General features: G+C 42.0%; 1 protein-coding gene across 1 annotated transcript; it reads right to left on the reverse strand.

Moving 5' to 3' along the window:
* Window positions 1-27,002, reverse strand: tmem94 (transmembrane protein 94). The gene is made up of 31 exons (XM_070927507.1): window positions 26,988-27,002; window positions 26,646-26,765; window positions 26,207-26,334; window positions 25,362-25,498; window positions 22,763-22,968; window positions 21,186-21,337; window positions 20,562-20,664; window positions 20,356-20,442; window positions 19,962-20,078; window positions 16,779-16,835; window positions 14,745-14,849; window positions 13,139-13,312; window positions 12,716-12,937; window positions 12,291-12,603; window positions 11,247-11,420; window positions 10,981-11,083; window positions 10,682-10,890; window positions 10,012-10,193; window positions 9,571-9,703; window positions 7,034-7,149; window positions 6,710-6,809; window positions 6,336-6,444; window positions 5,237-5,426; window positions 5,069-5,146; window positions 4,837-4,922; window positions 4,650-4,731; window positions 2,753-2,916; window positions 2,422-2,516; window positions 2,224-2,317; window positions 453-623; window positions 1-138 (listed from the first exon to the last, which is right to left on the reverse strand). The coding sequence occupies exons 1-31, from the start codon at window positions 27,000-27,002 to the stop codon at window positions 66-68; spliced, it is 4,095 nt and encodes a 1,364-aa protein (XP_070783608.1). The 3' UTR covers window positions 1-65.
* Window positions 27,003-27,522: the final 520 nt, after the last annotated feature.

Raw genomic sequence — 27,522 nt, forward strand, 5'->3', positions numbered from 1 at the left:
TTTCCAGAACTGACAGACTGGTTTCCAGTATTGCCACAACACCAACTTCCTCAGAGGGGGACACATCAGAATGGAGAGTTCATCCCCAGCTTTGTTTCAAACTGCAACTTCTGTCTCTTCTGGTAGCGAACTCGCACCCTGAAATGGACAGAGGAGATAACTCAGATCAAGACAGGGTTACAATCTGCTTAATTTTCCAGCTCCGCATAAAATGAGCAAAAATCTGATCTGATCACTAAATAATCCTCAACAATTCGCGCTGAACCCAACTGCTTTTCCTGCAAGATAAATCTGTGACGTCCCCTCCTGCTTCTTTCCGCTATCTGTTGCTCAAGAATCCAAGTCATTGAGTTAATGGATTCAAACCATTTACAGTATTTCTCTTTTCCATCACTATTCATCCATCTAGAGCTGCTTTCTTTGTCGTTTTAGTACTGTGTCTGGTTTCATACCGTATTTCATGTAGCTTCACCACTTCGTTGACCACCACCACCAGCAGTGGGGACAGAGAGACCAGCAGCCAGGCTAGCAGGGGTATGTCACCCAGGTTAAAGGTCAGGAGGCTGCCCTGGTCACGCCACAACTGGTAATCCACCGTGGCCTGAACAATCTGGCTTAGCAGACTGGACGAGACAAGAGAGTGAGGGTTAATGTAGTAAGGAATTTATACAGAGAGGTTCAAAATGCACAACTAAATGATTTCCGCACACCAAGCAGTAGGCAGCCTGTTGCAGCAGCTCTCTCATTACTTTGCCTTGTTTGTGGAATTTTTGTCAACTTTCTTTATGTAAGCTCGTTTGCACCCCATGCAGCATTTTGGTTGTGGTGTTTCTGGTGAATTGTATTGTGTTTTCGGATGTTTTCTCTTTTTTTTCTTGTTCAAAATAACTGGAGATATTGCTCCCGGTGTGGAACTGGACTTCCTGGACGAACTAACCGCCTTGGTAAACAGCCAGCGTGCCTAAAGGGGGAAACTTTGCTCTGCTTCACGGAGACATGGCTGAATGGTAATGTATAGGACAACCTCCTTGAACTAGCCACCTTCTCGCTTAGTGCGGGCGGATAGAGGAAAACAGAGCAGTAAGAAGAGAGGAGGGCTTGCTGTCTTTGCTAACTCTAAATGGTGTAATCCTGGACATGTAACTGTGAAGGAATGTATTTGCACTCCTGATATTGAACTGACAACGGTAAAATTGAGACCATACTATCTGCCGCAGGAGTTCTCGCACGCAATTGTTGTAGTTGAATACATTCTATCATCTGCTGCGGCGGAAAGCGCGAGTGACATCATCCACACAGTCATCGCAATATCCCTCTTGCCTGGGTCCAGACCTTTGAATCCGCCCGCTCTACCGAGTTGACTGCTTCTGGTCTGGCATTGTGACATGAAACAGCAGTTTCTCCATTGAAAAGCGATCGATCAAATGAGCACTGCAGGTAACTAACGATTAGCCAATCCATGTCATGGCCAGGACTAACGCCGTTGTCAAGCCTTGTCAATATTCAGGCGGATACGTTGGTCTCTAGTGATCAGTTAGGGAAAATCAAATCCCCCTCCCCCACAGAAATCACTTAGAGTGGAGGCAATGTCAGAGTGAAGATGGAAATGGAGTGTAATGAGAATTCACCTGTGTTTTTGTTGCTGTTGTTTACATTCCTCCAGGTGCAAATTCAAAAGATGCATTACAGTCACAAGACGAAACAGCCGAATGTAGGGTTGGGCAATATGACAGCATGTGATGGTAGAAATGTGTCCACCGGTAGAGATTTGGCAATACCGTTTCCACCGCGGGAGCTATCCGCTAGTGCCTCTGCTATATATTTGGGGTAGGCTATGTAGCAAATCAGGGCTGGATTCTCATGTGATTTCGCGATTCTCGTGTGATCCATCCGTCTAGTGTTGCAGTGGTGCTATCAATGGGTGAAACTGAACTATAAATCCAAACCTGTTGTAGTTACTTACAGCAGGACTGAACCCTTGCGTCAAGTATGAACCCAGCTTTAGTCTCTGAGTGCAGACTGAGCAAATAAGAGATGTGCAACACACGCTTTTCTGTTACAAATGGTTTTAGCTCCTTGAGTGAGGTGGAAATGTGAAGAACAGTGAGACAGTTGGAGTATTCTACATGATATCATGTCATGAACTCTAAATCTGTGGAGCATACAAATGACCAATAGAGTATAACTTCAGACAGCAATTATCCAAAGGAGATGATCACTTACACCACAGGTACAGTGAGACACCACCAGGTATTGCTGAAGGGACTCTTTCTCCACAGAGGCTGAGAGCGATGGACATAGCTGAGAGAGATCACCACTGAGGAAATGAGATAAAAAATGACAGAACAGAAGAAAGGGATTGGTTTGAATAATGATGACATGACATCTTTTATGTTGCATATATTAGAGTGAGCTACCTACCTGTGTGTAAGGCGAGGAACCCTGCCATGACCTTCTGAGTCAGCAGCAGGCCATTTGACAGCTCACTGAACCAGTGAGGAGCGTCGTCTGAAGAGCTGCAGTCACACAGACAAACAATGAATTAAATAGATGAATAAAGTCTGTATTTTCTCCACTGTGTGTTCTCCATCAGTGAGCTGCACACTATCATTCTATCATTTTCAGCATAAATATAAATATCCTCCTAAAATGAACTGTGATACCTTGAAATGACAGTCAACACATGAACCTATGAATGGAACAACCGGTGGCCTTTTGACCGAGGGGCTGTTAAAAGTAGCGCTCCTCCTACCTGGCTGTGAGTATATGAAGGCAGGGGGCAGTGGTGTTGTCAGCTAAGGTAAGGTTGCTGCTTCTGAGGTAGACCTCCTGCAGGGTGAACCCAAAGGCCAACAAGTAGGCACACACCGTCAGGCCAAACTTCAACAGGAAACAGCCGAGGAAGTAGTTCTGGGTCTGGACAAAGAAGACGACATGAGGAGAGAGTCAGACTAATTGAAATGACAGATGTCCATTTATCAGTGGCAACTTCTTATCCATTAACTTCCTGTCAAATTCCTTGTTGTCCTTTTTATTAAAATTGTTCCTCCCCTACAGATGAAGAAGTAGTTTTTAATACTGCTGTGTTCATCAGCTGCACTTTACACTGAGTATTGTTCTATTACTGTAACTGCAAAACACCAAAGCGATGGACCTCTTTCACAACAGACATTTTTGACTTGTCATAGGGTTAGTAATTCCATTAGATGTCCCAGTAAGCAAAGCCAGTGAGCTACCATGCGTGCTTGAAACTTGCACACCTATATGAAACGCAGCCATGATCAATGTTATGATTAACACCTGTGCTACACCTGTCTTTCCTGCTATGAGAAGTCAAAATGTCTGCTATGAAAAAGGTCTACGGCTGACTATCTTTCACGAAGATCAAGTAATGGAAGAATCTTGTGGATTATCATTTTGTCATAAACACTCAGTAGCCTTTTATTAGGTACCTCTGTACAATCTAATGTAAGCCGAAGAACAAAAGCCCTGTCATAAATTCTACCAGTGGTGTTTATTCCACAATATGCATATTATCAAGGTTGTAGTTAGTAGTGGTGTTGTACTGTAATGCATTGTATTAAAGGTGTTTTTCATTTTTGTATGTAAGTAGGGTGGACAAAACATTAGAAACACCTTTCAATATAATGCACTCTAGTAGCAGTGCAAAGAAATACATACTGTATCACATTTGGCTGTATTAAACCATAATGTTACGGGACATATAAAACAAAATAATGTATAAGGGAAAATAATAATAATAATATTTTTTATTATAATAAATGTGTTAATTATTATATTGTAATAGATTCATAATAATTTAAACCTGGAGTGTGGAACTTTTGTCTCCCCCTTCTGGCGTATGCCTACAGGTTTTTCCGTAGCCCAGAGCCATGTAGAGAGAGCTGCATTAACTGCATTCTCTAACTAATTACAATAAATCGCAATTCTGTATGCCGCTATAGGCCTAGACTGCTGGGGGACTTCCCATGATGCACTGAGCTTTCCTCCTCTTCCTCTCCATCCTTACACATTCATGTCCCACCAATGCATGTCACTAACTTTATATCTTCCCTGGAGTTTCTTTGTGCTTTCTCGTCTCGCAGGTTCATGTGGATCATGGTCCTGGTACGCCTGGCTGTTGCTGCCATGGGGCCGCTTGACTCTCATCACTACACTTATTATTATTAGTCATAGTTCTGTTACTATTCAAGTTGTTATTGCTATTATTAATCATATCTCAGTTATTATTACAGCTGTAACTACTATTATTAGTCATATTTCCATTATTATTATAATTATAGTTGCTATGGCTACTACTGGTACTGCTATACATCTCTGCCTGTCTGTCTCTCTCTCTCTGTCTCTCTCTATCCAACCCAACTGGTCAAAGCAGATGACCGCCCACCTAGAGTCTGGTTCTGCTAGAGGTTTCTGCCTCTTAAAAGGAAGTTTTTCCTTGCCACTGTCGCCATAGTGTTTCAGTTGGTAGGAAGAAGTTTCTAGTATCACTATGCAGTAAGTACAGTATAAAACACTGGTTAATAGTTTGTTACTTTGTTTCCCCAAGCTTTAACAGTAGTAATCCAGGAACTAAAGCTTATATATCAGCAGTAGATTTGAAACATTTGACTGATATGTGGTCCTACCTTCCTTGGAATTGCATCTAGGTTCTTCCCTGTGGCAACTGTCATGACTGAACTGTCTGGTGGCTTCCCCAAAAGTGACACACTGTCAACACAACACAAGCAGACCAGTAGGACATTCTGTAAGGCACAGCAAAATAACACTGTATTATGAATTTCTAGATTTCTAGTATGTACAGTATGTATGTACCTTAGCAGCGGGCAGCTGAAGCAGGAAAGCCAGAGGATGTCAGTGGTGTTCATGGGAGGAGGAAGCTGAGCTACACAGGCTAAGAACTGCAGACAAACACCAGGGCACTTCATTTATCGATTCAATATCATATACAGTATGTCTCTATGTTGCAAATGTACTTTTACATAAAAATCACGACTCGTGCAGCATAAACATCCATATGTTCTGAGGTTGTGAGGTCTCCTCTCACCTGGATGATGACCAGACTGAGTTGACACTGCAGCAGGAAAAGAAAACACTTGCGGATTCCGTAGGTTGTGTGTCGTGCCTGGAACAGATCACCAAAAGACATGTAAATTGACAAAAGTGACATCTCTCTCTGATTTAGGTAGCGTGTCAGTGCTTGTGTGCGTCTAACCTGCTCTATGAGCTTGACCATACTGACGCTCTCCCCTTGGTGGAAGGTGACGGAACAGCCCAGACTGTTGAGCTGTCCGGAGAGCCTCAGAGGAGACAGACCTTCGGTGTCTCCATTAAATCCTCCTCCGGTGGCATAGCCGAACGTCTCCCACGAACACTGAGACGGGTACAGAGGGTCCAGAGCGATGCTGTGGAGGGAGAAAGTTAACATATGGGCCAATGAGGATTATAAGCCTCTGATATAGAGAATATAGAGCAGTTTGTTTGATCACAGATTTATTTTATGATCAATCAGTACTATATTGGTTGTCTATGGGAAGCCACAGGAAAACCCTTTTTCACTTAAACTCTAGTAGAGTCGAGCCATACAGATAGTTTTGGTTTAATTTGTCCACGTTGTCCATTGTATAATTTCCCCCTGGTGATCAATAAAGTATTTCTGATCCTGATTCTGATTCTGAGATTTCTGTCTCCACACTAGTACAATGGCAAATGGAATAGAATTTGGCCAGGGGCCCATTAATGAAAAACAGTAATAAGCCTCAGGCCTTTCTGCCAGAAAGCCTTTCTAACACGTGGTTAACACTGTGAAGCGGTCGCAGTTTGGTTAGGTTTAAGCATCGAAACTACTTGTTTAGGAAAATATCATGGTTTGGGTTAAAATAATATGTCAATGTTGACTTTTGGTTTCACACGGGACATGAACAGCAGTCTCCTGGGGGAAAGTCCTGCTTGCCTCCTGTTCTGTGGAACACTGATTCTTTAAAGAGATGTTGCTGTTGTGAACCTTTTGAATGTCAATTCTTCAAAACTTTGAGCGCTGTTGGGTAGGTAATCTCTGAGACATATCTCAAAACCTGAATAAATAAAACCAAAACTATCTGCATGGTGAGATACCACTAGAGGTAGTTGAGGAAAAATTATTTCAGCTAGATTCCACAAATATATACATGTATACATGTTAATATTATCATGAGTTTTGGTTTTTAATAGCCTAAATGCTGCTTACTACAACAATGAGTAGCTCTAATGTTTTGTGATTTTTATTTACAAATTTAGATCATGTTTAGGGATGTACTATATTAATGTATGTATACCTGACGTCACTCTGTAGAAACAGGCGGCTGTTGCGGAAATTGGCAGAGCTTCCCAGACAGCATGTAACCTCCCTGTTCTCCTGCATGATCTTCATCATCTCACACATGGCTGTGAAGAAAAAAAAACATTATAAGTGTCAAATTTTACTCCAAAGCAAATGCAGTATACAGTATCTAGGACAGAGACAATAACTCAGATCACCATCTCTTTCCATGAAATCATTGTTGTTGTTTCTCATTTTCCTCTTTTGAATCTACTCGAGGGGCAGATGAAAACAATGGGGAAAGAGGACATCTTGAAAAAGTAAGACAAAGAAGTGGGATTACACATAAGGAGAGTGACTTAGTAAATAAAACACATGGAGAAGACTCACTGTCAGGGCTGCAGTCAGTGAAGAGTGGCACCAAAAGAGGCACATTGTCAATGTTCTTCAAATGAGGACGAACCTGGTGGATACCACGAGGTAGCTTAGCCTGAGAAAGAGCAGGACCAGGGTAAAAAAAACATGTTCAGGCTAATTTAAGTTCTTTATAATGAGCAGTACACACAAATAATCCACTTAAAAAGGAAATTCACAGATAAAGCAAAAGCAGGAACAAAACTTGACAACTTTTAAACAAAAACTGAGCTGCTAAATAAATGTAATGTAATGTAACTGAGCAGTAGTTTCATGGGTTTTAATAAAATGTATTGTTACCCTGTTGCAGTCCTCCAGAAAGCTGGGCACATCGCTGTCTGTGGGCTGGAAACTGGCCAGGTCAGAGTGGACTTCCTCCTCTGGCAGCAGTGGACCTTCTGCTTCATCCCGAGAATCTGAGTCACACATGAAGAGAGCTGTCTAAAGTTAGAGATACTCTCTACAAATTACACATTTTAGAACTAGCTTTCACAGATTTATGACACAGGAGTTTGACACCACCCTGAATTTGCGGAACACATACTTGATTAGGAAGTCTTATTGCCTAACAGACAAGCTTGCTTTCTGGAATTTAGTTTCTTTTGGGACTTAACACACTCTCCAGCCTCTGTTCACATTTGATTTGATGACCAGCTTACAGTACAGGGCAATGTCATGATTTGACAAGATCTGAATTACAATGTATGTGGGTTTATGAACTCTCCAACTGACAGGTTGTTATATGTATATTGAAGAGCATCTCCAAATGCACCAGTGTTAAGGCCTGTGTCCACATAGCAATTTTTTTTCTGAGCGCCAGCGTTTTTTAATTGTTCCCAAGGAGGAGAGAGCGTGTGCAACCACCTAGAGAAAAGGTGCTGCACCCGGCATCTTTTTTTCAGTGCGCTCCGCCTTTTCTGCGCGGCTGCTCCGAGCGCTTCGAGTTGGAAATCTTGGAACTTTTCAGAAAGGTGCTGGAGAGAAAAGTCCATTAATAGGCGTAGATTGGCCGGACACTGAATGTTGCTGCGAAGTGTGAATGCTTTTATCATCCTACACGTTCTTAGGATGTTGTTGTTCCTTGTAACATATTTTACTTGGCGACAGTTTCTGATTCTGATTCTGTTAGCTTGTTGTTAGCTGTGTAGTAAACCCCTTAACTAGCGTTAAGATATTGCTGTCATAGAAACAAAACCGGCGTGCAGCATTTTTTCTCTTGTCACACAAGCGCTTCAACCCAGCTCACCCAGCACCCTGCAAGCGCTTTTCTGCCAGAAAGAAGACTATGTGGACACAGGCCCTTAGTGTTTCACGATACTCTATCCTAGATGCACATAATAACCATGTATTAATAAGCACTAGAGTTAAAAAATTTTTAAGTAAAAAGTACTTAAAGAAAAAAAAAGTTTAAAAGTACGTAGCTATAGCCGCTGTGAATTTTGTATTGTTTATACATCTCTGTGTTGTCTGTTTTGGTGATGTTCTATTCTACTGTTGTTTCTATAAGAAGTGTCAAGCTATTTAATTTACGTGGCTTAATAATGCGTGGTACACCCATTGTGGTATCCATAGACTTATTGATTTATTGTCGGCCATTCTTATATAATGTTGTCCTCTTTTCTGGTTAATTCTAGTAAGGCTACACTTTCTCTATGAAATGGAATTTATTGTTGGTTTGGACATAAAGCAGAGCCTCAATCAGAAATGAGGAGTGGGCTATCGAGGTCTGGTAAGCCAACTCCTTTCTAACTCCACACCCCCAGATTCTTTTAATTTTCAAACTTGTAGTCATCAGCCCAACCTGACGCAATTGATCAGGCTTAAAACTTTTTTCACATATGCAGTAGTGCTTCCCAACACCTGTAAACACAGTTTGATGTGTAAAATCATCAACTAAAAACATCATGTAGTGCAGGGGTATTCAACTAAAGTTCGAAGAGGTCCAGTTAGAGAAAATGTCCTCAAGCAAAGGTCCTGAACATCATAATGTCTAACTTGCGTTGTGATTTAGTGTGATATATATTGAAGTAGCCTAGTAGTTATATCAATGTCTGCATGTGATCAACAACTGACTGTCAAATCAAATAAAGAAAGTACAATTCGAAAACATTCTGACAATATTTATTGTCACTTAACATTGAACTATACAGATATATAATACTGTAGATATGTATAATGTTCTTCCCTCATTAAGTAAAAGAAGGGCTGCATTTAAAAATAAAATAGAGAAAATAAATAAAATAGCTTTAGAAAAATTGTGCATCTTAAAATAAAGTGCTTAATTTTAGAAAAACAAAATAAAGTATAGCAGCAGCTTGAGTTTCCCTTTTTCTTTGTTAACTGTTTCACATCTTGACTTAACAGTCTCAACCAATTTCACAATAAATAATGTGTCTTCTCTCCCTCCCGCTCGCTCGTCTCTCCGTCTTCTCTCCCTGTGTCATTCACTCATCTTATCATCTGTCACTCGCCTCTCACCTCTCTCGTCTGCCTGTATTCAGAGTCGCAATGTTTATTGCCTGGAATGCACAGATTTGATTGGCTGAGTAGCGTCATGTGGGCTGGCGTAACTTGTATGCAATTGGTCTGTGAGTTTCTTGAGCCGCTAAACCAGTGCCGCAAAGACTAGAAAAGCTGCACCAGTTAAAATAGGAGCGCCCCGTCAAAATTTAAAATCCCTTAATAATTTATTGATTATAGGTCCAGGTCCGTATAGAACAGCGTCTGGGTCCGGACTCGGACCGCGGTCCGCCTGTTACCCATGATGTAGTGCATCCCTATTGTAAATGGAATAAAATGAATATTAACTTGCGTTTGTTCAAACACTCATTTGGTACCTTGGTTCAGGTCTTCATGCAGGGAGCCCTGGCTGGGGCTGGATGGAGCTCCATCACAGGGACTGTCTCCATTTGGAGTCAAAGAGATGTGACAGTTCCAGCCTGTCTCTAAACCCATCTTCTCTGCAAAAACCTGCACAGACACAAATCTAGCCACGTGAAGAAGTAGTCATGCTTTTTCTGATGAACAGAGAGTGGACTGGAAACAACGGCATGCCGGGAAATACACATTTATTGTGGTGAATGGCGGAAGAAACATAGTGTTGTCAGCAGAGACATAGAGAGACAACAGATCGAGGGGCTCATTTCATGCCCCAAGGAAGGAGAATCATACCTAGATCATTCTGGCCAAGATGACCAACTAGATACTATCAAATGTTCATAGGAGCTTGTGTGTGTGTGTGTGTGTGTGTGTGTGTGTGTGTGTGTGTGTGTGCTCACCTTGCTGCGGAGCTCGTCCTCCATGGAAAAGTAAACAAACCGGATACAAGCGGTCACCAGGGCATCAATGAGCCGGACTGTGTCCAGCCTCGCCTGGAACTGGGACGATACCATGCCCATGAAGATCTGCCCACTGAGGGCCTGAACACAGTCCTCACGCTCCACACCCTCACCTATACCCTCTGTGGACATGATGGGAAAAGACAAGGAAAGGAAAAGACGTATATTATTAATGTATTATCCCTTTAACCCCCACTGAACCCTTTGAACCCTTTGAACTGCAACAGAAATGGTCCACCATTGCCTATATTGGAATTTTAGCTTATTGTGATGTCATTTCTCTGGAGTATCTTCAAATGCTTCATATAACATCTGTACAACCTAAGCTAAAAGATAATGTAAGTCAATATACTATAATAATTGATAAAAGCATTGAAATTGTGTCATAAATAAAGAAAATGACCTCTGCCACGTTTTCACTGCACGTAACGTAAAATGATGTCATCACGAGTGTACAGCGTGATGAAGCGAAAAGCCGTAGCTTTCTGCTGCAAAAATAAATAAATTAATGCTCTAGCTATTATAGTTTATTATTATCTTAGATCAATTTAAAAACAATCATGCAAACAGCGACCTCCCGTTTGTACATCCTTCTGTCACCAACTCATACCGTCAGAGCTCCAGCTGTTGCGGCAGGAGTTATGTTTGATGGGGGTGGTGGAGGGCAGCTCCACTCCAGAGAAGAGGCAGGGACCCGGGGCCAGCTCCACACACTTCCCATTCAGTTGGCTGGACAACGATACTTGCATGGGTTTGTAGGCAAATGCTGAGCAGTAACCTGACAGACAGGCACGCTGGTAGAAGTCCAGAACCTTCTTTCTGTAACAGGTAAAACAGAAATTAAGAGCTACAAGATTTAGAAGAAGCTTTACAGCAGAGTGAAAATGGTCATTGTCACAGATACTGCACCTGTCTGAGCCTGAGAGGGGATAAATATCAGTTCCATCCCAGAAATCAGTGCAGGCCTCCAGTATAAGGTCAGCCGAGCCATGTGACAGCATCTGGACATTATCTACAACAGAAAGGTCAGAGGTCATGACAGACAAAGTGAATAACATTAGCATTAAAACCAAAAAAAAAATCTTTCAACTGTCAACAAGGGAAGAGAAGTGCATATTAAGAAATGCATAAAAACTGTAAAATAAAACAAAACAGACCAGTGTGGGTGGACTCACTGGAGGAAGAGTCTCGTACAAACAGGGAAATAAGGTGGGAGATGGGAGGCTGGCGTTTGGTGAAGTAATGAAGGCGGCGGGAAGTGAACTCCTTGGTCTTCTCTCCAGATGGCAGCTGGTACAGAGCCAGGTGGTTCTCCTGTTTAAACAGCTCCCTTGCACCAGGAGTGAACCCTGACACAAACACACACAGAAAAGACAAGGGTTGTTGTCTAATTTCTTCACACAAACAACATATTAACAACAGATTTTCTAAAATGATGCCGCTGTGCAGAGAGCAGACGGGCAAAACGAAAGTCAAATGTCTAGAGCAGAAGGTGAAGAGCTAGTCCCTCAAAACAGATCATACAAACAATCATACAAACAAATCATACGCAAAGAGTGCAAAACACCACAAACTGCAGTACAATGAAAGCATGAATACCTCACTGAATCCCCGCCCTTGTCCAGCCTCAACTCCATAACAGCAATGCCGTAAAAAGTTTTGGTACAATTTGATTTATATTAGCTTCCAGGAGATGCACTGTAAATAAGGACCGGTCTTATTTTGATGCAAAGATTTGAGCGTAGGGCATATGATTTACAGTACAGATATGCTGTAGCACAAAACAAGAAGTTGGATTTGTAATGATGTTATCAGATAGTAATCGCACCAAACAATACTATCACTGTACAGCAAGTAAACAGGTTTTATATCAAGGAACTTGCAACTTAAAAAAAAGAAAAAAAAAAGATTTCACTCGCAGTTTTGCCAGGTGAAATACTCCTTAATACTACTAGGATAGGACTTTCTGCTGGGGTAAAACTTAAAAATAATTGATGACACGTGGGACGACAGTCAGATCAAGTTTTCCCTCTGAAGAAAACTTCAAGGCTGACATCACAGTGCCAGACCATCTGAATAAGATCTGTCAGATTGCTGTAGTCTCATATGACCTCACAAAATCCCAGCTAAGGGGCAAACCAGGCCACGGTATAAAAAGGTTGCTCTTAACCAACTAGATGTAAAAGCAGCCCTAAAAAACACAATCATTCCATGCTCACCTATGAGCCTGGAGAGCTCGCAGAGCCCCCAGGGGACATAGACGGGTAGCACGCTGCCGTGGCTCTCCTGCAGAGCCAGGTTGGAGAGGTGGTCAGAGAAGCGGCAGAGCTGCTGGGTGACGCTGGCGTTGCAGAGGTTCAGCATGATGTTGAGGCCCAGCGGCTTGAGGGAGGGCAGGTGGCACTGCCAGGAGAGGTCGTCAAACTGGATGCTGGCTGGGTTCTGCTGGTCCTGCGACAGGCTCAGCATCTCCAGGTGGTAGTCGCACACAAAGTCCTCTGCCTCCATCTCCGGGCAGCCCATTGCAAAGTCCTGGAGACATGCGGGACAGTAATGAACAAGAAAAACATCACACCACATAGTGAAGTCAAATCAAACTTCCCCTACTTTCATAACTATTGTTAAGTTTTAGCTCCAGTTTTACCTGGTCCTGGTCGTCCTCCCCACCCTCAGTGTCATGGCTGAAGCTAACGTTGGATCCAGAGTGGTGTTTGACGCGAGTGTGCGCAGGCTGGCAGGAGCGCAGAAGCCGGAGGTTATCAGACGAGCGGGCAGTGTCGTGTGAGGTCTCGCTGGGCTCTGGCCCCTCCCCCTGCTGGGTGGAGGGCTCGGCTGGTAGACAGAGCAGAGCCTCCACCTCCTGGGCCTGCACAGCAGTCACAACTAGTCAGGAGTGGATACAACGCTGTGCTTTATGATGAATTCCTGAATTTCAGCGGGCTCCAGTCAGTTTCTACTAAAAATATCAGACCATATACCACTTTTTCTAACTCAATTAAAATTTTCTACAGCCAGACTGCAAGTGAGGCTAAAAATTGCCTAAGAAAACACCCACGCACACACACACCTCATCCCTGTCCTCATCTGTCTCCATTCGGCAGTAGGAGTTGACAGACAGGTCGTCTCTGAGATCATCCTGGCTGTTGTGAGGTGGCTCCACTCGTCCACTGAAGAACAGCACAGTCTCTGGACTGGGGTTAGGCCACGACAGGATACCCTGCTTGTCCACACAGCACAACACCTACATACAAAGAAAGGTTTACAACTCACACACATACATTATCCTTACACCAACAAGTCTATAAAATGGTTCCCAAGTAAATGGATGTAGGTATATTACTCCTTAAAGTTGTAGTCCCTAAGATTTCAGTCTTGGTTACTAATGGTGTCAACAAGTGTGGTTTAATACTACAGCAGACGTTGAGCAGCTACTTTGTCAGAAATACAACAAAAGAGCAACTAGTGTATTTATTTCCAGTGCAGCCAAACACATTTTTTTTGAAGTCCCTCAAAAATAACTGCAACCTCCATCTGATTTAATGCTGCATGTTGCGAGTAGTTTTCCAATCAACACAGTAAAGTTGGTTTGCCAAAAATGACGGATGTCATTGTAAGAACCATTGGAATTCCATAGATGAATTTGTTCAATGGACTTTTACTTTGAAACATAAACAGTCACACCTCTCCTCCAATCACTTTCTGTTACCTGATATCCTTCAACAACATTGAGGTTTATTGTTGTGATGTCTGATGGGTAGCCACACCGCTTAGTTGATGTTAGTTAGGCTGCACACACGTACTCATGGAGCTTGTTACATCTAGTAACTACTAGATGTGCCTCACATGCAAACTAACTAAATATACTAGCTGGTGTATTTAATGTTGAATAAGAATGAATGCCAACCTCTACTATTCAGAACCCCAAAACCCTTCAACTTTTACGAGCTATTGATATGATAATTTTGGTTGCAATTATTAATATAATTATGAGAGTTCTAAATTGATAGTTTAGTATACCTTATGAGACTTTATTAATTTCTCCCTTTATGGGTGGTCCCCTGAATGTATGTTAAATTCTATTTAAAATAAACATTGATTGTTTCTGATAGCCAAAGTGAGTGTAATCACTCTACTTCATAGAATATATCATTTTGGTGCTTCTTTGAGGCTTATTTATTCTCGTTACATATTTTGGTATCCTTTAAGGCATAATCCCCTTACATCCATTCCAGAATGTAAATACATTGAATGAGAATATGCTAATATGCTTAAGCATAGCAACTTTAAAGCTCTGAATGGGGACCAGCAGAATTAGGGTCTGTGAGGCAATTTGTCCTGTGATTCAGTGAAGCTAACGTTAGCTGAAGCAGCTAAAATGCAGAGCTGTCAATAGTATGACTGGGGGGACATCAGTCAGATATGAAAACTTTTAATTTTGTTTCTATAGAAAGCTAGCAAAAGCATGTTTACTTGGAAGTTAAAGTTTCTCTAAATACATGGCTTGGAAAAAAAAACCTTAACAACAAGGAACTGCATCATTTTATGGTACAACATCATGTTGTTGTACTCTGTAGACCATCAATGTGGATATGGAGTTAAATTTACAGAAAATAATCACAATTGAAATTGCAATTAGATATCTTCCCCAAATCATTTATCCCTATTATACTCACAGTGACAGATCCCAGAGTGTGTAAAAGGCTTGAAGTATAACACAGTGTCTGAGACTCTCCCTTCAGGACGCCAACCAGATGTCTCCACACACAACGCAGCATCTCCTGCATACATGTGCGTGCACACACAAAAGAAATAAGACACACAATAAAACACACATACACACATATGAATTAAGTTAGAGAACTGCTTTCTACTACATACTAGAGGATGGAAATGTGTCAATACATACAAATTACTAAAATGTGACCGTCAAAAACAAAGTGACACAGCTTTTAAATTGGACAAATTGAAAAATGAGCTATCAGGAACAAGGAAGAAGCAAATTGAGTTAACAGCTCAGCCTAAAAGCCCCAAACCAGCTATAGAACAAGTAAGTCTTAATCAGCTCTATAAAAAATAGAAAGAAAAAGAAAAGCTTCTATGCTACAGTGCTAGTGGCACAGGGCAAGGAGGTGAAGCCTGGTGCAAACTGCAGCATTTTGTGAGTGGTCCAAAACACATCCATGCAGATTTTGATTCTTTTTGGATGGAATCCATGATGAATGGTTCAGCAGGGGACAAACCCAAAATCACAACTTGTCCTTCCTTGTCTCCTCTCTTTATCAGGCAGCATCTAAAATGAACTTGCAGGTTCTCTGGTCGAGGGCTGATATACTAAAGAAACATGTACATTAGGGGTGTAACACAAAGCTACTATCTGTATCCAACAGTTCCTGTTTGCACAGTAAACATGGATATACAATCACCTTGAGAATTTTGATACTGAAAAATGTCTGAATCTGATGATTAGGAGACAAGATTTGAAGTGATAAGGACCTTCTTTTTTTATATAATTTCAAAATGGATTTATTAATACATGTCCTCAATGGACACAGGATATACCGCTAAACCTTAAAGGAGCAATTTCCGCTGATTATATCAGTGTGTGTAGAGTATTGCAACAGTCATAAATAAGCATGTTGGATGTGCTTCACTCTCAGAGTCTAGCAGGGACAACATTTTAGAAACAGGTAAAGATCAAAATGTGTTCAAACAGAAGGCATTCCTGATACTAGCATCTAAAAAGGTCAGCGTTGATCTGCCAATTGATCGATGATAATTGATCAGCCAAATTCAGATTTTAAATCAGCATCTGATGCTGTGACCAAGTCAAGAATATATTATCTATAATTCCAAAAGGAGATAAAGAAAGGACACAAGGAGAGGAAATTACCAGCATACGGCCATATTGGGGCTGATTTCTAGTCATGCAGTGCAGGCAGACAAGCAGCGGTGGAAGGGTCAGGCACAGATTCAAGTAAAAGTCCCTCTCAGGATGATCTCTTCCCTATATTCAACACTCGCTATGTATTCATCTGGAGCAATATCACAGCCAGAGACGAAACAGTGATGGTTTCAGAAAGATAGAAAGATTTGCTGTGTTTTCCTTTGGGTTCTACAGCCAAGCAACGACGGACGACAATTGGGTTTGCTCTGAAACTGTGAGAGGTCGTGGGAACAGAAGCTGTATCCAGGAGAAAATGATCTTAAAGAGACAGGACTGACTGTTGAGAGAACATGTCAAAGACGACTGGAGGCATCTGAGCGTAAACTTACATCCAGAGGTGCTCGGTCAAGACGTGTTGACTGATAATCCACATATGAAGAGTGACCAAAACCAAGAGTCAAAAATGAATAAAACAACAGAAAGCAAAGCAAAGTGCTCGTAGCAAAGCTAAGAAAAAGAAAAAAGAAAAAGGTAGTGAACACATGAAGAATCAGAGATGTGATCTGAATCAGAAGATGCCCATTAAGATTTCCAAGGTGAAGAAATCAAAGATGTAATGGAGATTGAAGGTGGTGGTGGTGGTGGTGGGGGGGGGGGGGGGGGGGGGGGGGGGGGTAGTGAGAGCCGTGTACGTGGGTTCCAGATAGGGAGTTGCAAAGTGCGAGGGCAGCGAGCGAGTGAAGACAGGCGGGTTCAGGTGGAGTTGGTAGCCAAGCGAGTGGAGGAGGGGAGAGAGGGGGAGCGAGACAGCGAGAGGTTATACCTGGGAGGAAACCACTTCGGTGTAGCTGCTTAGCGTGTCCTCAGAGAACTTAGCAAGCTGGGGCAAGAGAAGAGTCTAGTTAAAACACAGAGGGAGGCCCTCGCTGCATCTCCTCTGTGTGTGTGTGTGTGTGTGTGTGTGTGTGTGTGTGTGTGTGTGTGTGTGTGTGTACACATGTGAGTGTGTATGTGTTAGGGTTAGACTGATATGGGTTTTTTAAGATAAATATCACTATTTATGAATTGAAGGTGACAATAGCCAGCATAGAAAAACCTCTGAAACAGCGTACAGCGCAGTCAGTAAACATTTAGACAACAACAAATATTATAGTTGTTCTCAGTCTCTGTACTGATGGCCAAAGAATTTGAATGAAAGGAAGACTTGCACAAAAACCACTGGAATGTTTTCCCAGTGGAATGCTTTGACTCTGTAAACCTGTCCCCACTCCTAAATGCTTCTTCATTTTCCAACCATAGCTGTCTATTTACACTACTCACAATAAGTTAGGGATATTGTTATTTACGTGAGTGCTTGTCCTATTTGGTCTGAATTTTAATGAAATAAGTAAAAGTTCCCTTTGATATTACTAATAATGAATGAGAAGAAACACCATTGTCATTAGTTTGATATTTATTACCCCAAAAATTTAGACAATAACAAGGATAGCCCCAAATAGCAAAAATTGACAATGTCAGTCGCGGGTGTTTCCACCATTTGCCGCAATGACAGCTTGACAGCGACGTCTCATGCTCCTCACTAGCCTCATGATGTTGTTCTGAGGCAATGCGTTCCACTCTTCCACAAGTGCTACACGCAGTTCTGCCAGGTCACGTGGGGGTGGGGTACGATCATCCAGTCTCTGCTTCAGCTGGTCCCAGACGTGCTCTATGGGGTTCAGGTCAGGGGACATTGCTGGCCATACCATATGAGGCACTCCGACTTCCTGAAGTCGAGCTGTGACAATTCTGGCACGATGTGGTGGAGCATTATCATCCATGAACAGAAAGTTGGGGGTGTGCTGGCGGAATTGGGGGATGATGATGGGTTCTGTGATGTCTCTGAGGTAAGAACGTGCAGTGACTGAGCCATCTACAATAACCAAATCTGTTTTGCGCTGACTGGTGATGCCTGCCCAGACTGTTGCACCTCCTCCACCAAAGCGAACCCTGGGGACCATGTTGACCTCGGCGTATCGCTCACCTCGCCTTCTCCAGCAACGCTGACGACCATCATTTCTGTGCAAGGTGACCCGACACTCATCAGTGAACAGGACGGTAGACCACTGCTGCATTGTCCAGGTCACATGGTCTTGTGCCCACTGCAAACGTTCACGGCGGTGTCTTGGTGTCAGTGGAGTCACCTGCAACGGTCGTCTGGCATTCAAGCCAAAGCGGTGGAGTCGGTTGCGAATGGTTTGTCTGGAAACCCTAGTACCCCTCACATCTCGTAAACGGGCCTGCAGCTGTGTGGCAGTTGCATAACGATGTCTGAGTGCATAGGTCCTTAGGTACTGGTCATCGTTGCGGTCTGTCACTCGTGGGGCTCCACTCCTGGGTCTGTCACGAACTCTGCCAGTAGTTCTGTGTCTTGATGCAAGTCTGCTGATGACACTTTGAGACACACGAGCAACATCTGACTGCCTGCCACCGACCCGAAGGCGCGCTATGGCCAGGTGGCGCTGCTCGTCCGTTAAGTGACGTCGTGTGTTCATGGCTGTTTGAATGATGAACTTGGAATGACTTACTGACAATACCAGCTTTTTATACCCACAGAATGTTGAAATTGATGCCACATTGAAAAGAGTTGTCTTTTGGTATTTTTTGGTATTGGCCCCAATATGTAAGGCACACTGTACACAGTGAGACCATTACGTGGAAAACACAAAATGAGGTGTGTCTATCACCCCAATACAATTGCCTCCCTATCCCAAAAATCTCTGAAGTGAAACAAACACCGTATGTATGACATCCACTGAGTCTCTCACAATATCCCTAACTTATTGTGAGTAGTGTAATACATAGCCCCTAAGCCTGTGAAAACAGTTGTATAATGTCTTCTGAGGATCTGGAGGAACTTTGGCAAATCTGAGAAAATGACCCAGATGATGTCATCAGGATTATCTCAGCTTGGACAAATATGGGGATGCTGAGTTGGACATGGGCGTTTACCAGGTAGGAAGGTTCTAATGAAAGACACAATTGAGCTGCATTATGGGAATTGTAGGAACCAGTCTTTGATGTATTATAGAAAATTGTAAGAGATCACACTAAGTTGAGACATCTCGGCCTCTGCTGCTTTGATTTTAACCCTCCTTTTTAGTTAGTGGTTAGGGGACTTACAAGTCCCTCAACTTTACGGAAGTGCTGTACTGCAGACAGCATCAATCCTTGATTGTTTTGGGGGCTTCATACCTTAATTTATCATTTACCAGTGACTTGGGCTTTCAAGTTTGTCAATTTTTGTACAGGATCATTGTTTGGATTTATTCTTAAAATTAGGGGACTGTGTACAAAAAAGGTCCATAATTTTTCACAAAATAAGGATGTAAGCACTGTCAACATTTTACCTCATAGCTATTGTATCAATGCAAAAACCAATGTGGAGAGGCAAATGTGGTACTGTCCAAATACTTCCAGATCACACTGTATATGGAATCTGATTGCTCCTGTTGTCCATCGCACATGGTAACAGATGTCCTGCATGTGGTCAAGGGAAATAAAACAACAAAAAACCAAGAGCACAAACCAAAAAGCTGGCTACTGCAAGTGCTCCTCTGTAAATACAGTCTACACTGAAAGGACAGGGCTGAGTCTGAGCCTTGATGCTGCTGGAACACAGCCAGTGGACATATATTCCGTAGACCACCTGGATAACATTCATAGATTGAACGCATTTAATATGCAATTAATTATACCAATGTTTAATAGCATATCACAGGTGGGAGTACTCTACTTTTGGTACTGACCTTTTAATTTGGAATCAAACCATGATACCAGTCCAACCCTACAGTGTGTGTGTGTGTGTGTGTGTGTAGATATTAGTTCAAACAACGCAACACAATCCTCCATGTTAGTAACTGAAGCTGACTTTTCTGTCAGTGCACATCACAAAGTTAGAACTCTAGTGCATTTGTGTGTGTGGTGTGTGTGTGTGTGTGTGTGTGTATGTGTGTGTGTGTCTCACCAGACCAGCTGGTGATGCGCGGCTGAACTCAGCGAGGACCCTGGCCTCTCCGAAGGCGTTCAACAGCACCCACATGACAGGGAAGAGCAAGGGCAAGATGGGCAGAACACCCATCAACTGCGAATACAATTTCAAACACTTACATCTCTGTCCCATCATCTCCACTTTTTTTTTTCATTTATTATCTATTTTGAACCACATCATTTTAAAATGTATGATTTAGCATGTTTATTACAAAAATATTATGGAAAGGTTTGACTTATAAATTAATTTTGTGTGCTTCACAAATGATTTTAATTAAAATAGCTGACTGTGTTCATACACATTACTAATGTGAAAAAAATGGAAATCTTTGTCTATGTTAGCTACACATTTAATTTTTGAATGATTGTACCTGAAGTTGAAAGAAATGGAAGCAGGGGGGGGTGAGGCTGGGTGCATCACAAAAATAGCGGATAGTGTTCACGAGCAGGAACGCCACCTACAGGGAGAGATCATAAAGATACCAATAAGGCAAAGGTGGCACACATTACATCTGGGTTGTTTTAAGTTGAGAACATTCCAAATACATTGCAGAGACAACTAAAAAAAACTGCTCACCAACACGACAGGACAGACTAGCTTGGTGATAACCGACTGCACTGTAAACCTCTCATTATCTAGCACCGTGATGGGCCGGGCCAATGCCGACTCCAAAGTGTTCCTGTTGAAAAATAAAAAAAGAAGACAAGGGACAAAAAATGTTATTATTATTGATGTTAAATTCCCTGTTTTTCCTATCTTACTTATAAGGAGCTGATAACATGTAGGTGTTGCTGTTGAGTGCCTCAACTCAAGCAAAATAACTAGAGACTCATTTATGCCCAGAGGAAATATAATGGAATTATGTAGCATTCTCTACCTGAAAACTGTATTATTTCTACTATGACTACAGTGTATTCGCATTACATCAACATACTATGAGCTGATGACTGTATATATGAAATATATGTAGAGTTGTCTGGAGAGCTTTTATTGTGTTATCTTTGTAAACCCTGTGTGCAAACCAGATGTCAAACAAACTTTGATGATGTTAGGAAGTTATGTTCTGTGGTATAGGTGACATAGGTTTAAGAGGGTAAAGAAACATATTTTAAAAAATCGCTTGGCGCCCATGAATAACTACACACCCAGCCACGCAACATTTCTCAACACCCAGGCCGAACATGGCCAAGAAGTCCCTACCTGACTGTGTCCAGTACTGGAGTCCGGACCACTCTGAAGAGACGGTGTTGCTGGGGGCTCTGGGGTCCTCTCTTCTCATTGGCCCGTGGGGAAGGAGGAGGGGAAAATGGGGGGAATAAATCTCCTGGCTCCAACACAATGTGCTCATCATCCTGAGGAGAGAAAAATAGATCCAGCTGGTCACATAATTAAGTTTCAATGGACCATTCTATAGGTATAGATCAGGTGAACACTGTTGACACCAGCAGTGAGTTTAGACATTATGGTTAAGGCTGTTTGGAGGGTCTGGAGGGACAGAAATTACTGGTTATATCTCTGGTGCTGTTTTGATGTATAGTCTAATTAAATCAAATATGTACTGGGAGGAACCCACTTCATAGCTGCAATGACATACAGCAGCTACTGTGTCCTGCAGCATTCAAGTCAAGTTAAGACAAAGATGTGTGTGTGTGATTTTATCTGAATGCCTTTTCCTTTTACCCCTTGCTTATTCAAGTCCAAGCAACACCAAGCAGTTGATTACAGGGCAGAAGCAATGCATCGGTTCGTAAACAACAAAGGGTAGTTCATCATTTTATTCATCAATCAGTTGTTAAATGAGGCCACGCACTAATCACCTCATCTTATCTAAGCTATAAGAGCTAGAGGGATAATGTGGTAAAATAAGGGAAATACAGATATGTGATGCCTACACTGTGCCTGCTCAGTTGTTGCCTAAAACATGCCTAAAAATAGTAGCATACACAGCCAAATTCAATACGGTGACACAGCAAACACCACATCCTGCAGCAGGCTTCATATGAACATAACATGGCTTAAGTGACAAAGACAGACATCAAAACTCACTGTTCAGCAAAGATTTGTGATGATGATATAGACCATCTTGTGTGCAATAAACCTCAACTGATTCTATTTGGTTCATTTATAAACTTAGGTTACAAACAGTAACCTCACAGCCTATGACTCATTGTACTACACCTCCTTTAGCAAATGCCATTTCTCAATGTCTACAGTTGACTTGTGAAATATGAAAGCCATCCTTTATAACATAATCTCTTCAAAGCCTTGTGAGGTCTGTGGGCTCCGAACAAAACAGTCCCCTCTACTGTGGTTATCTACCCCACCATGGCACTTTAAATTGCTGAAATCCAATTTCTGTAATGTTTATTGAAAGGAAAATAATGGATTTCAACTCTGGGTTTGGTGTTCATTTCTATTTGAGCTGTTATTTTGTTTTATGTTTCCGCCTGGCTTTGACAATGTGTAACTATTTACCTCAGCTGTCAGTCAACACATGCACGCGCTAGCAAGACCGAGAACAGCACATTTTCTACTCGCTAGTATGGCAGTGTGACATCATCAGCAGAATCACAACACAGGGTTGCAATTCCAATGTACTCAATATGACCAGAGGTGTATTTGTTTGATGACATTGTGCCTCCTCCTGCAACAGGAGGGAGTTTATGAATACAAAACTATTTCTGCACATTTTCCTCATGTACCAAATTTTAACTTCCTTTGCATCTCAAAAAAAGTGCATGTACACGTACTGTATGTGCTTTCACACATAGACTAACCTTAATGCCTCTGAGGGATGCAAACGCCTCTTGGCCAGGTCTCAGAGCGATGATGTCTCCTTCTACCAGCAGACTGACGGGCAGGTTAATCAACTGGGAGTCACGATAGGTCCAGTGGAGGGACCACGATGGGGACGAGGGCGTGTATAGATCAGGGTACAGAGATGGAGGCCACCGCACTTCACCCACATACCCTGATATATAGTCTGCAGTAACAGGCAAAGACAGTGAGGACGCAGTTAGAAAGAGGAAGAGGGGAGGATGACAAACATGAATATGGTGACAATGAAGGTCATCTAATTATAACCTATACATGATTCAGTTCCTCTCAGAACATAAGAAATATGTTTTATGTTGTCAGTGTCATTTTGAAAATGTACAATGCTGAAGTTCTGGCAAAATCTGATCAGCGTTTTAGATACAGCATGTGGCAGTCTTGTATCGTCACACTGTCTAAATATTCAGTACTAAAAACAGAACATTTAATTGAGAGAGGGTGCTGGTTGCTGGTCTTCAATTGTTGCAATGCTCCGTTGTTCACTTGCTTGCAACACTTTGCATGAAGAAAAGGTAGTGCAGAGTTTAAGAGAACAGTGGGGCATTTGTGACAGCTGGTGTATCCCGAGTTGTGTTATGACTGGTGTTAGCTTAATCTCGTAGAATCCAATAAATTAAAAAAAAACTTGATCAGCCCTGACACCACTCTTGCAGATCGACTCCAGACATCCATAGAGTAGATATTGAATTACACAGTCAACCATTTCACCAAATGGGACACCTCAAATTAATTTCAACGTACCCCTGTAGAACACATACAGGATATCAAAATTATCTACCATACAGGGTACAACAGTGTTTTGATAATGGACTGTGGTTTGGTACCACATATCAATACTTAAGTAGGTAATCTTTGTATTGGTGGTCAGGAAACCAGGAAGTGAACATAGCGGACCCCCTTGAAAATGGTCTAAAATGTGGTTGCATTTTACTCAAGTCAACGACAAGAATGTTTGTTGCCATGAGTGCAATCAAAATTCCCCAGTAATGGAGACAATACGAGCCAACCACTCTTGAACAACCGCAAAATACATTTGTAGAAATGCAACGCTATGACTGCTCTGCGGTGTGTTTTCCACAGCCATATGGAGGCTAATAGTGAATTATAATGAACAAGCAAAGTTAAAAGTTAAACTTGACTACGAGTAACAGTTTAGCCAAATGAGCCCATACCTTAAAGGTCCCATATTGTAGAAGTGAGATTTACATGTCTTCTTTGATTCTAAAGCAGCTCTTGGTGCTGTATAAATACTGTGAAAGTATCAAAGCGCTCAGTCCACGGAGAAATGCACACAGCCCGTATTCAGAAAGTGTGCCTTTAAACGAGCCGTCGGGACTTCCTTAAGCTGTCGGGACTTCCTTAAGGTTGTGATGTCACAACTATACAGTCACCACACTCAGCCACGCCCCCTCAGCAGGTCATCTGATCCAATCACAGCACCACCCACCAAGTACAGGGATGCTCATCCACCCGCTCAGTCTAAGTTATTGGAGTGCTCAAAACTCCAAAGTTTTTGGAAGTTGTTCAGTTTGTCCAGAAATTGTTTCAGAGGGTGAACTGAGGGGTTGCAGAAAGGGCCAGGAGAAGATAAATAAGGACTTTTTTGAACTGTGAATCATGCAAAGCTGCTCTAGTGGAATCCCAGAATAAAAACATAGAGCTTGCAGACTTTAAAGCCAACCCCTCCTCCCCCTGCCGATGGTAGCTGCTAAGCAGTGAATCTCCTCTCATATATGTTCATATATGAGGGACAAATAATCAGTATTAAGTTTTCTGAGTTACTACTACGACTAAATGCTTCATGCTATTTTTATTTAGCAAAAATGTAGAATTCAAAAGATAGGCAGAAATTTCTTTGGCAGTACAGCAGTAAAATAAGCATTAAAAAGAAGAACCAGTAGAAACCGGTATCAAAATCAAATTAGCAGTATTGCTACTGGTATTGATAATTGTGGGACAATATCCAGCCCAACGGGCGGCATGGTCACACGGGAGGTAAAGCTGGTTAGAGCGGGTTGGGGGTTCGATCCCCAGCTGCCCCCGTCATGTCGAAGTGTCCTTGAGCAAGACACTGAACCGTAAGTTGCTCCCGATGGAGACCAGCACCTTGCATGGCAGCTCGGTCGCCATTGGTGTGTGAATGTGTGAGTGATTGGGGGAATGAGACTTAGCTGTAAAGCGCTTTGGGAACCGTGAAGGTTGAAAGGCGCTATACAAGTGAGATCATTTACCCAAGTGCGAACTGGAATAGTAACAAGACCAGAATTGTGAGTTTGTTAGCCAACTGTTGCTTTTGATCACAGGGAGATTAGCCCCATTCCTCAATACTGTGGACCCATGATACTGAATTTGACAAGCTGACCAACAAACAACAGGCCAGCAATCATGTTGCCACAAATTTCATTGTGGATGTTGCCACGAATGAGTTAGAAAAAAAGTAAATGAAGAAAAAGCAGATCGTGAGAGGTTATCTTGTACAGGAAGTACAAAATGCCATAATTCCTCTATATTTCAAGTGATGAATCAACAAGCCTGACTCACCACTGAGCTGTGTGATGATACCCTTGAGGCGCCCAACCATCTCGCTCTTCTTCAGCCTCTCCTGACGTCCAACCAGCAGCAAGTTCAGCAGGAAGAGGAGAAGGAGGGCTGCAGCGTTCACCAGCTCTATACCAGAACTGTGGAGATGAAAAGGAGAACGGTAGAGCCATATGTGACAACTTAAATCGAAGATCAGGAACTCAGGTCCAGCACAATTAGAGATATATTTCTCAATTATCTTGTATTGCTCAATAAAAAATTGCCCTCTGAGAAACCATCACTTCTACAATTATAGCAAATATATCCAAATTCAAACCAAATGAAACTTTTATTTGGTCAGTCAGTATTGGTCAGTTAATATACATATTTAATCAAATGGTGTTAGAGAGAAAGGAGAACAGTCCAGGCATGTGTAAGATTGCTTTGGCACACAGCAAGAACAACCACAGCTGGTGTTTGTGTAGCTGATGATTAATTACAATTTCTCACTTCTGTTCATCTTGAACATGTTGATCATTTTTCATAAAAATAATAAAGGACAAGTAGATAAGCAGCATTGCCCAAACTTAAGAGAGACACATAGACCTCCTTGGCTTGTTCTCAGAATTGAATATGTGCCATTTCATACATGTCAAGATTTTCACATTAAGCCTTCTCTAAGCCTAGTTTCCCCCAAAAATAATTTACTTTTACAACAATGATGGTGGTTACAACTGGATAATGTAGCTTCTTCAGACACGATTAAATCTTTCCTAACAAAAATGATAAATGACAGTTTGCAGTGACAGCATGTACAGTTTCATAGAGGTTTCCTGAACAGGACGGTTCAGCAAGAGGGCACCTACCTGCCCTTTGGCTGGCTGCCATGGCAGCAGAAGAGTCCCAGCACCACCAGTAGAGTAAGGGCAGCCCCTGGCCAATGGAGGCAAGAGTGACGATTGCCATGGTTAAGAAAGCTATTCACCCACTGTTCCTATGAAAACATGACAAAAGAACAAGGCTTAAGCAACACAATACGCAGTGTGTTATGTAAGGCATTTAACATGTGACAGATTTATTTAAAAAATGGTTGAGGAACTGTGTTGGTATTAGTAGATGGGATCAAGGCCGTGTGGAATACATAACTTTCTGTGTGTTCTTGTGTTTTCATGCTCATTTGGGTTTAGGGTTAGGTTTACAAAAAATATTAATTTAATGTCAGGGTAAGGATTTAAGTTTAGGGAGTAATTGTACTTAATTAAAGACCACTGGTATAACTATGTATGTATAAATGTGTACGTGTACCTGTGCAGAGGCCCGTCTGCGTGCAGCCCTTTGGTGCTGCTCCAGCAGGCTGCTGAGCTGGTCCCGGAGCTTCACCAGAGCATGGCCGGTCGACAGGCCCAGAGTCACAGCATCCTCCTCCTGCAACAACAAGTAGAACAACGCTAGTCTTAATGAGTTGAAGGTTTAATCAAATGATTTGTTTGTATAGTTTATAATAATATTTTTTCACAAAATTTTAACATCATGGTTCCATCACCTGGGGAGAGCTGTGTCTGTATTCAGGGTTTCTGCAGGGTTCACCAAGTTAAATTTAAGACTTATTAAGACCTATTTAACACCACATTGAATAAAATTTAATACCTGTTCAATGATCATACTGGCCAAAGTATGACAGTATGATGGAAAACCAGTAGGGGCGACGTGGCATAGAATTATTCATTATGATATCAATTCTTTCCATTACATCCCAGCAGTATATAACAATAATTTCCAGTGGTATAATTAATTAAATTACCCTGTCCCTTGTCACCAATTCTGTTAGTGGCTTTCATGGATAGGCTCTCAAGGTACAGCCAAGGAGTGGAAAGTGTTTAGTCAGGTGATCTCAGGAGTGCATCTCTGCTTTTTGCAGATGATGTGGCTCTGTTGACTTCATCAGACCACGACCTATAGAACTCTGGAATTCTGAGGCCATGGTACTCTGCTAGAAAAGAGAGGACTGCCCCCTTTGGATTGGGAACAAGTTGCTGCACTATTGAATGATACGTGATATATTATGATGTGAAACAAAGTGATAAAGACACTTGGAAGAAGTTAACAATCGCACATATGAAACTGGAATCTTGAAAACATACTTATCAGAATCAGAATCAGAAATACTTTATTGATCCCCGGG

This window comes from Enoplosus armatus, chromosome 20, assembly GCF_043641665.1.
Source record: "Enoplosus armatus isolate fEnoArm2 chromosome 20, fEnoArm2.hap1, whole genome shotgun sequence".
Taxonomy (NCBI): Eukaryota; Metazoa; Chordata; class Actinopteri; order Centrarchiformes; family Enoplosidae; genus Enoplosus; species Enoplosus armatus.